At 38.5% G+C, this 17,863-nt stretch overlaps 1 protein-coding gene across 1 annotated transcript; it reads left to right on the top strand.

The window, feature by feature from the left end:
• Window positions 1-15,767: 15,767 nt before the first annotated feature.
• Window positions 15,768-17,378, top strand: LOC149206643 (uncharacterized). The gene is made up of 2 exons (XM_089397762.1): window positions 15,768-16,695; window positions 16,945-17,378. Exons 1-2 carry the CDS (start codon window positions 15,768-15,770, stop codon window positions 17,376-17,378), a joined length of 1,362 nt encoding a protein of 453 aa, XP_089253888.1.
• The last annotated feature ends 485 nt before the right edge of the window (window positions 17,379-17,863 follow it).

Raw genomic sequence — 17,863 nt, 5'->3', positions numbered from 1 at the left:
TTGAGCAGTTCCATAATGACAAAAACTAGTTTCTACCCTTTATACCGCTCGTTCCTCTAGGAGGAGTTCTCTTTTAGCTCTTTTTAGACTCCCAAAACATGAAAATATTTTGAGCACTTATCTTTTCGAACTCGTTACAATAAATGAAAATATGTTTACTCAATATAAGTTTAAACTTTTTCTTAACTTGGATAGACTATTTATGAAAAAGGAATACCTTAGTCGAACATGGATAAGATTTTCTCCTGAGTATCATTTTCTGTCTTTTCAAACTCAAGAGACAATTTTACGAAAATAAACCTTTTTAGTTTTATTTTTAGCCTCTTTTTAAAACTCTCTAAACATGAAAAAGAATTCCAGTTACACATTCACTAGACTCATAAAAGCATCAAAAAACGTTGGACTTGTCAAACATGACATGACCAAAACACTGCTTCTCAATTTTTTAAAAAATACTCAGAGGGATTCATCTGAAGGATGAACTTACAAATCAAGCATATGTTATCTTCCTCAAGCTTGTAAAAAATAAATAGGTACTGATGAGAAATGGTTGGGAAAATTGGGAAAATAGGATACTTCACCTATTTATGGTAGTTATTCACTCTTGAAGATGACACTCTTCCACTTCATCTCTATGACTCTTGGATTGGTAAATCTGCTTGTCTCTTTGGTTCATCACACCATATTAAAATCCTATGTATTTGGTTTTGAGTCAATGTTACCAAATCCAGAAAATGTGAATGATATGTTCAAGAGAAGTCCTTCAGTTGAAATCTTCTATAATAATCTTAAGCCTTCATCATGTTTGGGATTCATGGACTAACTCCAAATCAGCATCATTTTATCTCAAATCTTGATACCTATTCCGTGTCATTGATGGAGGATACACTAAGGTACTCCTACGACAGGTCACTTCCTGTAGACATCAACTTATTATCTAGGAGGTTGAATTAGAAAATTACTTCAGTACCTTGGGGCTTGCATACTGTTGGCATTATGGTTCAAGTGTTGTCCTTGATGGCAACTCACTCAGTGGATGGTACAGGTGCTCAAAGGTTAGTACAGGTGATGGCAACTTAATCAGAAGACAGATCTCAGTACAACATGGCAAGAAAGCTCATACACGCTCTTTCGTTAAGCCCAAGTCGCGTGTACACGCAAGTTAGATTCAGAAAAAGCGCGTGTATGTGGAAAGGTTCCTTTGGTTCATGGTGGTTAGACCTTGGAAGTTGTGCCTATGATTTCGGACCATTATGTCTCGACGGGCGTGTCGATCCCTAGTTTTAAAGTTGATGGTATTGTGTTACTATGGTTTTGGCTCTTGGTATTGAGAAAGGCCTAAGGCTATATAAGGAGAAGAAGATCATTAGGCAAAGATCATCTTTCGACAAGGCATGAATATCTAAGAGAGAAAGAGATCTGATATGCAGGTTCTGAGTTGGTTGATCTGAGCTAAGGAGAGATCTCATCGGTTGATGGAGAACTAGATCTAAGGAGAGATCGGGATCAAATGATCTGTACGCAGGTTGGCTTCGGTAAAAGCGCGTGTATACGCGGTTTCTGCTCATTAAAGTAGCGTATATCTTTTGAAGCTTGATTTGAGTTTACAGTGGGGTCTGACTGTTATTACAGAGTTCTGTAGTCTGCTCTGTGTTCTGGTAACTGGTGATTTACAGGGTTCAGTGGTTCAGTGATTCAAAGTTGGGTTGTTTTATGCTTCAATGATCTGTTGTGAAAATTGAATGAATTGTGGTCTTCAGATTGTAATGTTGTGCTTCAGGAATATCCAAGTCTGAAAATGTATGAAAAGTGATACCTGGAAGAAGGAAGATTGTAGGTCAGCACCTACGTACTAGTATCTTGGCTAGTACAAAAGAAAAAGGGGGTTGGAGCTCCCTTCCAAGGAAGTTTGGAGAACGAGAGAAGGTTGAAGCCTTCTGCAGGTTGTAGCCTGCGTACTGGTATAAGGCTGCACCAGTACAAAAGATTGTAAACTGAAGTTTCATATTAAGAAAGATAGAGACAACTTGCAGCAGGTGGTTTTCACCCACATTGGGTTTCCACCTTATATCTTGGTGTTCATGTGTGTGGCTTTTTATCTGTTCTGTTATACTGCACATGTTTACTGTTAATATGATGAATAATGTCCTGATGCACTTAATTGAAGAATAAGCCAACTAAATTGTGAGTTTTCTGCTTATACGCTGTTTTACTTCGTCACAGTAGCGTGTACACGCTGGTTCACTTAACTGAAGTAGCGTATATGTTTTTGGGCATTTGAAAAGTTTGATTAATCTGATAATACTGATTCACCCCCCCTCTCAGTATTATTTCCAACACATACATCAATGGAAAGTGTCCTTGCTCTTGGAAATAGGGCTGCATCATTGGCCTTTGACTAGAAGATTTAGTGTGGTGTTTGAATTTAACTTATTCATTCACACCATATAGATTATACTATGGTAGCTTGAGAGCCATTAACATCATTGATGGTTTCTCTCACTTCTATTAATGACTTACATCATTGGCCGGTAATCAGATGGCTTCTACCATATTTAACTCCAGCTCATTTATTCTCATGGTTAGACTTGTACATTGAATGATCGGGTGAACAAGATAGAAGACCCCAGAACAAGTTCCATCCATCCAGGCTATGATTTCAGGATTCATACAATATCATAAAAGTATGATGGATATGATCATACAAAATATTATCCAAGCATGGGTCCACACTTTTTCATCAGTGGATGAGACTTCTTGATCATTATACATGTAATATTGGCTTATATGTTGATTATGGGTATGCCTCCCTCAACAATGATATCATGATGAAAATGTATGGTAATAGATGATGATCTCGACCATTTTTCCTTGATCCAAACTTGTCACAAGGTATAACACTTCAATCATTAGCCACTAATTTTCACTTTGTACTTTAGGGGGCAATCTGTTATAGGACATTTTGTTACAACTATTCAATAGGCTTGAAAACCACATCAATCAACATCCATGAAGACCTTGTCATCATCCCTTCACAAAGCCCTAAGCATGACCTCTCCAAAAAGTATGAGTTTCTAGGACAAATTGTTCAAAATAATTGTTTTTAGACCCAGTGCACCTTTTCTCTTTAGTCACCTACGTTCAGTGCATGTTCCATGCTTGTCCACCAACAATGAGTAACACTTGTTTCTCCCTTTTGTAGGTGTGTTGATTCTAGAAATTCAGGAAAAAAATAAAACCCTAAAGCTTCCTCTTCCAGAAGCTTCCAAGGTAGTTTTAACCATTTACCATCGATAGGATTGAATCTTATATTGGGGACCTTATCTCTTATCCCTTGAGCTCACATTCCCCTCTTAAGTTGATGTCAAGCCTGGATTGGTAATTGGATAAGAGTCTCTAAGCTATCACACTCCTCCTATAAACTTACTACCTTTCAAAAGGTCTGGGTTGGGTTTTCGAGATTGATAACACCCTTATGTTGTTGCTTTGAACCTAATGAAGTCACCATATTCATGCATTAGGGTTGATGTTGAGGTTTTGTCTGTGACAAGGAAGAACAAGTCAACTTGGGGAGACATTTACAAATTCACCTACTATTTATGGTTGTAAATTGTCTCCTAATTTTTTCAATATAAAGAGTATCCTGTTTTCCTATATTTGTTTTCTTATGTTTGCACTCATGTATTTCAATGCCATGTTGATTCATTAAATATATATTTTAGATTATGTTGCATGGATTTTATGGATTCATTTTTTGTTTTAATCATGTCTGCAGGTTATAATTATAGCACTTAGGGCTACAATTAGAGCTTACAAGCGAGGATGAAAGAACGACTTACTTCTGATTCCATGTAGGCTTCTTTCCAATACTCTAATTTCTCTAAGAAAAACTTAATGTTTTTTGTCTTTTGTTGCTCTAGATCAAACCACTAGATATAGGGAATTCACCTTTGTCCACAATTATGAAAATTTCACATAACACCATGTTCTCCATAATCTCCAATGAGTTTATTCCACACCCTAGAGGGAGGGAAAGAGCCAACTAGCCAAGAAGGAATGAAGAACCTAAGACAGATATTTTCTCAACTTTGAACTAACCATCTAGAATCAAACAATGATCACTAGTTAGATAAATTAAACCAAATGTAAATATGAAATGACGAGTAAGCTTGCACTAGATTTATCTATTGTGCATATATGTATCATTATTCGAGTTCTCCTGCATTCTATACGGGTGTAGACTTGTCCCATCCAATATTCTCCTAAAGGTTCATTCCACTTGGGCCTTGGCTATCATCACAATCTTCATGGGGAAAGGGGAATGGGCACTGCCTGTACCCCCACCAACCCAATCCAACCTCTTAATGATTATTAGGAAACTCTGTTATTTCCTAATCACATCACAATAAAGTCTACCACGAAATGGATTTTCCAGTTTTCAAGTGACCTCCAACATTAAATTCAACTAGTTACGACTTTTTCAAAACATGGAAGCAAGCAGATAGAATCCTTCAAACTAAGGATTTGTACGTTGTCCTTCCTTGTGTTATTTTGATTAATTTTAGATAATAAATTTTAAATTCTTATATGACATATCAACCAATTTTGGTTCCCCCACACGGGTATATTAGTGACATTTTCTCATTCAGAAAGTAAGGGGGAAACAAGAGATCCTATATATATATATATATATATATATATATATATATATATATATATATATATATATATATATATATATATATATATATAGGAAGCTCTACGACATAAGAAACCAAATATTGGCACATAGAGGACCACTATTGGCATATCAATATGGTAGTGGGGAAATTATGCAGGATAGGGATGAAGTCAAAGAGGAAATTTTGCACTAGCTTGGTGAAGTCCAACTCCAACTCAAGGAGATCAATTCCATGTTGTAATTTCCAAAATATCAACCATATACAAACAATGTTGCTAATATTGAGAACAAGAACCATTATATTTCTCCTAATGTAGATTTTTATATTATATACTAGTTTTTTTTATGATTATGCTTATAGTAATTTTGCTTTCTTCTCTTAGACATTTCATTTTGTTATCATATGGCATGACAGACATTTTTATGTGATTATTAGGTCACTTAAAAATTCTCTTGTATTAAATTTATCACCAATAATCTACAGAGATGACTTCTACTTTTCTTATTGGTTTGATTTCCTTAGTGGTAAACCGAGAACTTACTATACTCCATATAGTTATATTTATATCTAATTAATAAAATTGCATTGATAAATTACAGAAAAACATGTGATTAATTTAAGAAAAATAATACTTATACATGAAGAAATTTCAAGCAACCAACTCACAAAAATACAAGAAAATATAAATCAACGACTTCAACCAGCTCACAAAATAGAAGAAAAGATAGATCAATGACTTTAAAAGCAGCCTCTTCAAGGGGGAACCTCCTTTACATTACACAAAGAAAAAATTCATGGATGATACTGACAAGACCTCCTTTCTATATATAGGAGTCTAAGGGGTCACAATATAATCAAAGCTAACATAACAATAATAATGTAAGGGCACAACAATAACAATAGGCGGCTTCTATGGGACACAATAATAACAATTTGGGGACTACATGGGCACAAAAATATAATAAGGGGGTTGCACTAATAACAATAAGGGGATACACTAGTAGTATAGGGACATAACATGTCTCTCTCCTTCAAAAGGTATTGTCCTCAACGCTTGAGTAGTTTTGGATGCTTCTATATAAAATTATCATCCTCCCATGTGGAATCTTCAGTAGTTAAGTTCCTCCACTTGATGAGATACTCTGAAATTGATCAATTTCATAGCTATTAGATTCTTATTTCCATGACTGCTTCAGGTTCCAAGATGATTTTTCCTTCTTCATTAAGTTCCGACAATATTATTTGAACTAGGAGCTTGTCACCTATAACCTTTTTTAGACATGAAACATGGAAAACTCGGTGCACTCCAAAAGATGCAGGAAGCTCCAATTTGTATGCCATAGTACCAATATTTTGCAACACCTTGTAAGGACCATAGTACTTTGGTGATAATTTTTTATCCTTCTTAGCTTGCTTGAGGGAAATTTGTTTGTATGGTTGTAACCGGAAAAATGTCCAGTCGCCTGCATCAAAAATTCTCTCACTGCGATGTTGATCTGCTTGTTGTTTCATTTGGTTCACCACCAAGGTGACGCTATCCTTTCAGAGTTGGATAACTTTTTGTTGATACTTGATGTGATCATCCATTGCTTGAACCGTCGAATTTTCTCTTAAAGATAATGTGATGGATGGTGTAAGATATCCATAAAGTACCATAAATGAGGTCATTTTTGTTGAAGCGTTATACCACCATTCAACCAGAGGTAACCACTTCACCCATTATGTTTGTTTATCAGATACAAAACAATGAATATATCCTTCCAAACATTTTTTCACTATCTTCATTTGTCCATCTATCTTGAGAGTTTGAGGAGTGGTAATTCCTACCAATGCACTACAAGATATGGTCAGATTCATTTCTTCTTTCTCTAGGGTTTGTTCCTAGTGTATATCCTCTTCTTTTGATGTTTCTTCATCCTTTTCTTCCTCCTATTCACAATCTATGTAAAATCATTTCTTCTCAACACACTTATGACCTTTAGTGCATTTGCTGTCACAACTTTAACTAAGTCCTTTTTATCCTTTTTCTTCCAATTGTTGTGGTGTCAATATTGTAGGTTTTGGAAGGAAAGGAGCAACAACACTTCCATATTTATAGTTGTGAGTGATAGGATTCCTTGTTTCCATAATTTTTCTTTCAATTTTTTTTGCCAACTTGAATGCCTTATCCGATGAATCAAATTCCCAAAGATGAACGTCATGTTGAATGTTATCCTTTAAAATCCCTATGAAGACATAAATCCTATGCTTCTATGACATATAATTTACCCTTATATTCAATTTTTGGAAGTCCTCAATGTTCTCTTCCATTGAACCCTTTTGTTTGAGATTTATCAATTGGCTAAAGAAGGTGTTGTTCTTTGTATCCTCATAATGTGCTATCATTTCCTCCATGAAAATTGACCATGTCACAGGTGGTTTACAAGAAGAAATCCCTCTATACCATACAAACTGATTCGATTCTAAATATAAAGATGCAACATGTACTTGTTGTAACAGTTGCACATCACGTATATCAAAATATTACTCCATCAGTAGTATCCAACTTACCGGATCCTTTCCATCAAACTTCCTCGTGTCTCATTTTCTTTCTTTTAGGAGCTTGATCTTGAAATTCTTGTAACTCTGTAATTTCAAATCTCCAAGTTCTAAATTTTTTTCCTATAGTAGCCCTCCGAGTCCTATTTCTAACCCCACAGTTCTGATCAATATTGGATTCATCAAAGAAGAGTTATCCCCAATCTCCCACGATGGCTTGGTTATAGACTGGTTCAATACAACAAACTTGTACAAAGTGTCGAGTGTCACTGTTTCAACCTCCAGCCCTAAAAACGATACCCAACAAACTATAGTCCATTCTCTTTCTATCTATTAATATTAAATTCGAATCTGATGCTTAGAGAGAAAGTTATGCTGATTTTTGCAAGGCCACCTATTTAAGATTGAATTTTGGAGCCTGTAATAACCCTAACTTCCTTGGATCATATCTCCGAAAATATAGTGATACAAGATCTAAACATAGGTCACAAGGTTCATGATGATATCAGCTCAAATTAATTTTAATTTCAGCTTTTGAAGCTTTGTAGAAAAAAATGTTATAGTGAAAATTCCACAATGTCCTATTTGAAGTAGCAAAACCCTAAAATCCAAAGCTTTGGTACCAAATGTTATGCAACTAGCTCACAAAATAGAAGAAAAGATAGATCAATGACTTCAAAATTAGCCTCTTCGACGGGGAATTCTCCTTTACATTACACAAATGAACAATTCTTGGAAGATACAAATGACAAGACCTCCCTTCTATATATATAGGAGTATAAGGGGTCACAATATAATCAGATCTGACATAACAATAATAATGTAAGGGCACAACAATAACAATAGTGGGCTTCGGTTAATTATCTTAGGTATAGAAGTCGTTGTTGTAGGAGGAACGAGACGACTTTGCAACTAGGGTTCCGGTAATTTTCTGAAATGGCGCAGTCAGGCACGGCTCTGCATCCTTCGAGGGTCTAACCTCCTAGGCTTGACAGAGTGTTACAGGCTTTACTATAGCGCACATGGATCCCCCCCAGGGGAGGGCCTCAAAGCCCTCCCCTATGTCCAATACAGCGCCACCAGGGCATACGGGATCCCTCATCTTTGGATCAATCCATGAAGAAACGAGCAATAATGAGTTATCGCAACAGAATAAGTCCAAAGACTCAGCCAGTCAGTCAGACAAGAAAGATGCAGTACCAGAAGGGAAAGATAAGCCAGAGGAAAAGACCAAAGTCACATCGAAAACCTGCAAACCAATAGCAGCTGAAAGACCCAAGATAGAACTGCCCAGTCAGAAGATCAACGAGCGAATACAGTATATGATGGATCATGCACTCATCGGAAAATTTATAGGACTTTGGCCAACAGAAAAAGCCCTGTATGGCTGGATCGCGGCTAAGTGGAAACCCAAAGGCCATATCACATTGCAGCTAGGACCGAAGGGGTTTTTTACTGTAATCTTCTTATGCTTAGAAGACAAGTTCAGAATCATGGATGAGGGACCATATTTCTTTAACTCAGCAGGATTGTATCTGAGGGATTGGGTAGCCAGATTTAACCCGGACAAGGAAGACCTCACCTGGGCTCCAGTATGGATCAGAATGTACTCACTTCCAGAGGAATACTAGGATGAAGGGCTACTCAAGGATATTGGAAATGGGCTGGGGGAATACATAAAAGCGGCGGAAGAGACGAAGCTTCGAAGATACACATCATATGCCCGCATCTGTGTCTTCATGCGCCTGGACAAAGCTCTGCCTGACTCGGTAAGTCTCTCTCATGACGATTATGAATGGATCCAACCTTTGGATTATGAACATGTACCTTTTCGTTGCCGCAAATGTCATGCTCACGGGCACCTCTTTAGGGACTGTCCGCTAAATGCCAAAGCCAATGTATCTGACCCCTCTGATCTGTCGGCCCAAGATGGCTTTACCAAAGTTCCTAGCCACAAACGAGCGCACAAAAAACCTGCCTCTGGGAAAAAACCCCAGCAAGACACTGCTTCTATCCCCTCCACGAGTAACAGTTTTGAAATTCTGGCTCAAGCCTCAGAAGAGCAACCCTTGAACTCAAAGCTTAGCTCCGTACCCATCTCTGCCTCTGTACTCCCTCCCCCCTCTAGCTCCACCCCTGCTTCTCTCTTCCCAAAGGATAAAAATGCTACCCCCAAGGAAAATCAAAAAGATCTTGATGGAAAAGTTAATGAAATGGAAGTAGATGGCACTCCAAACCAACCCCTGAGCTTAGAAGCAGCTACTGTAGAAAATAGTCAGTCGCAGCAGATGGATGAAGATCCAGAAAATTTCGATATGGAAGGACTGGACATTCATGAGCTTGAGCTAGCATGTAAAAAGAAGGACTATGACAAAATCCCAGAGCTGCAACTCAACAAACTGGAAGTAGTCCTCTCGAAGGCTTATCAGCAGAAACAGCTAGGCATCCAACCAAGCAGTTACTGGGATGGAAGCCTGTTATGAAACCAGCTCAAGAAAAGATAGAAAAGATAGATCAACGCCTTAGAATTCAGCCTCTTCGAGGGGGCAACCTCCTTTACATTACATAAATGAACAATTCTTGGATGATACAAATGACAAAACCTCCTTTCTATATATAGGAGTCTAAGGAGTCACAATATAATCCAGCCGACCTAACAATAATAATATAAAGCCACAAAAATAAAAATAGAGGGATTCTATGGGGCACAGAAATAACAATATGGGGGTAATAGGGGCACAACAATATAAATAAGGGGTATAACTACAATAGTAATGGGGTAATCACTAGTATTATAGGGACCCAACATGCCCCTCTCCTTCAAAAAAGTGTTGTCCTCAACGCTTGAGTAGTTCTGGATACTTCTGCATAAAATTCTCATCCTCCCATGTGGAATCTTCAGCGGATAAGTTCTTCCACTTGATAAGATACTCTGAAATTGATCGATTTCGTAGCTGTCGAGTTCTTGTTTCTGTGACTGCTTCCGGTTCCAATATAATTTTTCCTTCCTCGTCAAGTTTGGCAATATTGTTTGAATTGGGAGCTTGTCACCTATAACCTTCTTTAAACATGAAACATGGAAAACTGGGTGCAATCGAGAAGCTGCAGGAAGCTCCAATTTGTATGCCATAGTACCAATCTTTTGCAACACCTTGTACGGACCATAATACTTTGGTGATAATTTATTATCCTTCTTAGCTTGCTTTAGGGACATTTGCTTATATGGTTGTAGCCGTAGGAATACCCAATCACCTACATCAAAACTTCTTTCACTGCGATGTTGATCTGCCTGTTGTTTCATTCTATTTTGTGCCAACACGAGGTTATCCTTTAAGAGTTGGAGGACTTGTTGTTGATGTTCGATGTGATGTTCCACTGCCTGAACCTTAGAATTTTCTCTTAAATATGATGTGATGGATGGTGGTTGATACCCATAAAGTGCCATAAATGGGGTCATTTTTGTTGCTGTATGGAAGGAAGTGTTATACCACCATTCAGCCAGAGGCAACCATTTGACCCATTGTGTCTGTTTATCAGATACAAAGCAACGAAGATATCCTTCCAAACATTTGTTTACTATCTCAGTTTGCCCATCAGATTGAGGATGATAAGATGAGCTATGAGCTAACTGAGTACCAAGACAAGAAAATAATTCTGTCCAAAAATTTCCAGTGAAAATGGGATCTCTGTCACTTACAATAATCTTTGGGTTTCCATGTAGCTTTTGAACTGTTTCCATAAATGCAGTAGAAACTGTACTGGCTTTAAATGGATGTGATAATGCACAAAAGTGTGCATACTTGGTAAGTCTGTCAACTACCACCATGATGACACTCTTTCCCTCAGACTTGGGTAAACCTGTGATAAAATCCATTGAAACCTCCTCCCAACGTTGGCTTGGAATGGATAAAGGTTGTAATAGACCCGGTGTCTTAATTGTTTCAACTTTATTTTGCTGGCAAACCAAACATTCCGCCACAAACTTTTGAATATCTGATTTAAGGCCATCCCAAAAAAATTCCTTCTTAACCCTGTGGTAAGTTTTTAAAAATCCTGAGTGCCCTCCTAAGGGAGAAGTGTGCAATTCCATAAGAATCTTTTGTTTTAGCTGGGAATTCTTACAGAGGTATAAGCGATCTTTGTACCATAACGAATCATTTTGCCAGCTAAATGTATCAGAAGTACTGGAATCTTGTTGTAGCTTTCGAATAAGTGCCCACACTTCTTCGTCATTCTTCCATTCCTCCCTTGCTTCGTTTATCCAATCTGGTTGGATAATAGAAATGGCACACAACAATGCTTCCACATCCTCATCCTTTCTTGAGAGTGCATCTGCCACCACATTTTGCTTCCCTTTTTTGTAGATGATTTCAAAGTCATAACCCAACATCTTTGTGACCCACTTTTGTTGCTCTTCAGAGGATAATCTTTGTTCTAAAAAGTATTTAAGGCTATCATGATCCGTTTTTACCTTGAAGTGTCTTCCCATTAGGTAGGGTCGCCATTTCTTAAGTGCATGGAGTATTGCCAACATTTCCTTCTCATAAATAGCTTTGCTTAAAAACTTTCCCTTGATTGGACGACTTTCAAAAGCAATGGGTCTTTCATCTTGCATTAGAACAGCACCAATTCCATTTCCTGAAGCATCACATTCCACAATAAAGGTTTTTGTGAAGTCCGGTGTAGCTAAGACCGGTGCTTGGCACATTGCCTCTTTAAGATGTTCAAAGGCCTTTGTTGCTTCCGAAGTCCATGAAAATGAATCTTTCTTCAATAATGTTGTTAGAGGTGCTGCTATTCTCCCATAATTCTTAACAAACTTGCGATAATACCCTGTCAACCCAAGAAATCCTCGCAGATGCTTTATGGATGTGGGGATTTTCCATTCCTTAATGGCTTTAATTTTGCTAGGGTCTACCTTAACTCCTTCATGAGATACAATATGACCCAAATATTCCACCTCCTGGACTCCAAAGAAACATTTGGATCTTTTTGCATATAATTGTTTCTCCTCCAATAGTTGTAGCACCCTGTCAACATGTTCAACATGATCCTTCCAAGACTTGCTGTAGATTAGTATATCATCAAAAAATACTAACACAAATTTTCTAAGGAATGGTTTGAAAATTGAATTCATCAAACCTTGAAATGTTGAAGGTGCATTGGTAAGGCCAAAAGGCATGACCAAAAATTCATAATGACCCTCATGAGTTCTAAATGCTGTTTTTGGAATGTCTTCAATCTTCATTCTGATTTGATGATATCTCGAACGAAGATCCAACTTGGTGAAGTAAATTGATCCATGCAATTCATCCAGTAATTCATCAATAACAGGAATGGGGAACTTATCTTTAATAGTGAGCTTGTTGAGCTCCCTATAATCTGGACACATGCGCCATGATCCATCCTTCTTGTGCACCAATACTACTGGAGCTGAGAAAGAACTTTGACTCGGTTGAATTATACCAGCCTCTAGCATTTCTGCAACCATACGTTCAATTTCACTTTTTTGGACATAGGGATATCTGTACGGCCTGATGTTTGGAGGAACACTTCCTGGAATCAGATGAATAGCATGATCATGATCACGCATAGGTGGGAGACCTTTGGGAGTCTCAAATACCTTGGAATGATTGTCCAAGACTTTTTGGAGATCTGGAGAAATAGATGATTCCAATGTGGAAACATCTAGCGAACATAATTGTGCAATTACACCTCTTTGCTCCTTTTTTAGAAGCTTTGTCATACCATTAGAGCTGATTATCTTTCCTGGTTTCCCTGCAATACCCCTTAATTCAACTTCCTTTCCTTCCGAAGAAAATTTGATGAAAAGTTCTTGAAAATTAAAAGCTATTGTACCCAAGGATTGTAGCCATTGGACTCCTAGTACAACATCAGCACCTCCCATTGGAATGGAAAGCATTGGGCTAGTCAATACATATTCTCCCATGGATAGCTTGATATTATGGCACTTTCCAGAGAAATTTATTGTTCCTCCATTTGCAATCATCACTTGACACTCTGGTGCTGGATATAGGAAGCAATTCAATTCTTTTGCTACCCTACAATGAATAAAATTGTGGGTGCTTCCTGAATCAATCAACACTATTACCTTTTTCTTCTTGATTTGTCCTTCTATCTTGATGGTTTGAGGAGTGGTAATTCCCGCCAATGCATTACAAGATATGGTCGGATTTATTTGTTCTTCATCTAGGCTTTGTTCCTGGAATATATCCTCTTCTTTTGACCTTTCTTGCTCCTTTTCTTCTTCCTCTTCACAATCTATGTAGAATAATTTCTTCTCAGCACACTTATGACCTTTTGTGTATTTGCTATCACAATTGTAACAAAGCCCTTTTGCTCTTTTTTCTTCCAATTGTTGTGGTGTCAACCTTGTAGGTTGTGGAAGACTATGGGCAACAACACTTCCATCTTTATAGTTGTGAATGGTATGCTTCCTAGTTGCCATAATTTTGCTTTCCATTTTTCTTGCTAACCTGAATGCCTTCTCTAATGAATCAGGTTCCCAAAGGCGCACATCATGTTGGATATTATCCTTTAAAGACCCTATGAACACATCAATCCTATGCTCCTCTGGAATATCTTTTACCCTTATGTTCAATTTTTGGAACTCCTCAATGTGCTCCATTATTGAACCCTTTTGTTTGAGACTTATCAATTGGCTAAAAAAAGTGTTGCTTTTTGTATCCTCATAATGTGCTATCAATTCTTCCGTAAAAATTGCCCAAGTGATAAATTTTTTACGAGAACAAAGCCATTGATACCATACAAACTGATTTGGTTCCAAATATAAAGTTGCCATACGTACCTTTTGTGTGTTTTGCACATTATTGAGATCGAAGAATTGCTCCATCTGTAATATCCATGTGGCGGGATCCTTGCCATCAAACTTCCTCATATCGATTTTTGGAACATGGTGAGTCTTTGATCCAACATTAGAGTCTATGGAATCATGATTAACATTTCTTTTGTTCTCATCATGAGTTTCCTTTACTACCTTTTCACCATTAGTGACCCTTTCTTGTAGCAAGTTCTTCAATTCTTCCATGTCTGTCTTCAAATCTATCTTCAAATTTACCATCGAATCCTCCATCTTAGCTTCCATGCCCTTTATCTTAGATTCCACACCATTTATCTTAGATTCCATGCCACTTATCTTAGCTTCTGTTAGCTTTTGTGAGCGTGACATTTGTTGCACTTGTTCTTGTAATTTTGATATATCATGTAGCATTTCTTCCTCTTCTTCATGAGTCATGCTAGAGCTTTCAGGTTCCTTACTAGGTGTTTGCATTTTCTTTCCTCGGGGCATCAGTTACCGATAATAATGCTTTACTATGCCCTTTGAATTCCGTTAAACCAAGCTTAGATAAAAAAAAAAAAAAAAACTACACACCTTTTTTCACTTTATAGAAGCCTGATATTGAATCTGATGTATCTCTATAATTCCAGATCATCTAGTTCTGAAATTGTTACCTGTAGTAGCCTTTTGTGTCCTCTTTCCAATGCCACAAGTCTGAGCCAAATTGGATTCTCCAAGTAAGAGTTATGTGAAATCTCCCACAGTGACTTGCTTTTAGACTGGTTCAGTAGAGCGAACTTGTACGACGTGCCACGAGTCACTGTTTCAACCTTTGAATCTAAAACACACATAAAAGAAACTACAGTCCGTCCTCTTTCTATACTATCTTACAAAATTTCAATCCGATCCTTAGAGAGAGAGTTATGACGATTTTCCCTAGGTCACCTGTTTTGAATGTAATTCAGGAGTCTGCAAAAAGGCCAACTTCCTCAGATCATATCTCCGAAAATATTGTGCGAAAAGCTCTGAAATTTAGACCCAAGGTTCAGCGCCAATTCTTCTCAAATGGGTTTTTTTTTGCGACTTCTGAAACGTCACAGAAAAAAAGTTATAGCGAAAATGCCACGATGACCTGTTTGGAGCAGCGAAACCCTAGAATCCAAAGCTCTGATACCAAATGTTATGAAACCAGCTCAAGAAAAGATAGAAAAGATAGATCAACGCCTTAGAATTCAGCCTCTTCGAGGGGGCAACCTCCTTTACATTACATAAATGAACAATTCTTGGATGATACAAATGACACAACCTCCTTTCTATATATAGGAGTCTAAGGAGCCACAATATAATCCAGCCGACCTAACAATAATAATATAAAGCCACAAAAATAACAATAGAGGGATTCTATGGGGCACAGAAATAACAATATGGGGGTAATAGGGGCACAACAATATAAATAAGGGGTATAACTACAATAGTAATGGGGTAATCACTATTATTATAGGGACCCAACAAAGCCTCCCTCCAAAAGACTTCAAAAAGAGGGGGAGGAGAACGGATCTCCAGCGAAAAATTGAAGTAGGGAAAATCCTGGTGGATTCAGGTAGGTATGAAAAATTGACGAAGTACTACAAACCCTCCATCAATAGCGAACTATGAAGCTTACCTCATGGAATTTAAGGGGGCTCAATAGCCCAGGGAAACTCCGAATTCTAAAAAACATGATAAAGATGGAGAAGCCACAAATATGCTTTCTTCAAGAAACAAAATGCAATAGCAGTACACTAGGATGCATCCTTTCTAGAGCATGGCCAGGATGCCAATCGGTAGCAGTGGATGCTGAAGGAGCATCGGGCGGGCTAGCCATAGTGTGGAACTCGCAAATGCTCACTCTCTCTGATTTTCATGCCTCCCACCACATTATCCAGGCCACCTTTCACATTACAGGAACTAATATTCATGGCCACCTTACAAATGTCTACTTCCCACAGGAAGCAGGAAATAAAATAGCTTTACTCAACACAATAGAAGCTCTGAGCCTTAACAGAAGGCATCCTCTATGGATCATAGGAGGGGACTTCAATATGATCACCAAGCTGGAGGAAAAGCAAGGAGGGAGAATTAGGATGGAACAGGAAAATGTCCACTTCAAAGATTTCATCCAAAACAATTCTCTAATCGACCTGCAATTTTGTAATGGTACACATACTTGGAGCAACCGCAGAGCCGGGAAGCATCAAATCGCTTCCAAACTAGACAGATTTCTCATTTCAGACAACTCGGTTCATTTGGGCGGGGATATAGCGGCAACAATTCTCCCTTACTCAGGCTCAGACCACTGGCCCATCTCCCTCCAATGGCAAAGGCCAGGCAACACAACCAAACGACCTTTTCGCTTCGAAGAGTTCTGGCTCACTCACCCCGCATTCAAGGACTTCGTCAAAACAACTTGGAGCACCTTCTATCTGCCTGAAGGATCCAAAATGTTTCAGTTCCAACAGAAACTCAAATATCTAAAATCCCAAATAAAGCGCTGGAATCAAGAGACATTTGGAAATATCTTCAAAGCACAACAAGAACTAAACAAGGAAATGGCCGATCTCCAGCAACAAATTATTACTGGGGGACACACTGAATGGACCTTAGAACAGGAGCAACGCATACACATTCAATTGGAGGAAAGGAGAAAGCAGGAGGAGATTCTATGGAAGCAAAAATCCAGGATTAGATGGTTAAAAGAAGGGGAAAGGAACACCAAATTCTTCCATCGAACCACTGTCCAAAGAAGAATGCACAACAATATCTCTTTCATACAAAAACAGGGAGGGGCAAGAGTGGAAAAGCATGATGAAATCGAGGAGGAATTTCTCAGACATTTCAAACAAGTGCATAACGAGCCCCTGGCAGACAGAAGCCCTGCCATAGAAAAAATAATCCAAAATGTACCAAAAATCATCACTGAGGAACACAACGAGCTCCTTCTTCGCCCAATTCTCCCACAGGAGGTGGATGTAGCTATGCACCAACTCAAGGAGGGCAAAGCCCCTGGCCCAGATGGTTTCACGACCACCTTCTTCCACAATTTCTGGGAGCTGATAAAAGTTGAGGTGTGGCAAGTAGTGGAGGAATCCAGAGCTCTTCACTGGCTGTTACCCTCCCTCAACTCGACTTTTATTGCGCTCATTCCAAAGGAAGAGAAATCTAACACACCGGACAAATTCCGCCCTATAGCTCTATGCAACATCATTTACAAAGTGATCTCTAAAGTCATCGCCAACAGGTTAAAGCCTCTTCTGCCCCTGCTCATCTCGCCTGAACAATCCAGCTATGTGGAAGGGTGACAGATTCTCGATGGCATAATCCTCACGCATGAAGTTATTCACTCCCTCAAGCACTCCAAACAGGCAGGTATGATACTTAAGCTTGATCTTTCAAAAGCATTTGATAAGCTAAGTTGGACATACATTCAAAAAATGTTAAATGCTTTCGGATTCTCTCCCATGTGGGTTCGATGGATTATGAGTCTTATCTCCTCATCCTTCTTCTCCATTCTTGTGAACGGCATCCCCTCCCATCCCTTTAGTCCATCCAGAGGAATTCGGTAGGGCGACCCTCTATCCCCCTTCCTTTTTGTGTTAATGGCTGAAGGCTTGGGACGCCACATCAAACAAGCCCTCATCTCCCAGCAGCTCAAAGGTCTCTCCATCCACCATTCCCCAGCTATAACTCATCAGCAGTTTGTTGATGATAACATGCTATTTGGTTACCCGTCAGTTCAGGAAGCCTCCCTCTTCAAATCCCTGCTCAACGACTTCTCTGAGGCTTC

Source organism: Pinus tabuliformis, chromosome 1_2, assembly GCF_031772625.1.
Source record: "Pinus tabuliformis cultivar Carrire ecotype Pingquan chromosome 1_2, CPIR1, whole genome shotgun sequence".
Lineage (NCBI taxonomy): Eukaryota > Viridiplantae > Streptophyta > Pinopsida > Pinales > Pinaceae > Pinus > Pinus tabuliformis.
The sequence above is the reverse complement of the archived record's forward strand: the minus strand, read 5'-3'. Positions and strand labels throughout refer to the sequence as shown.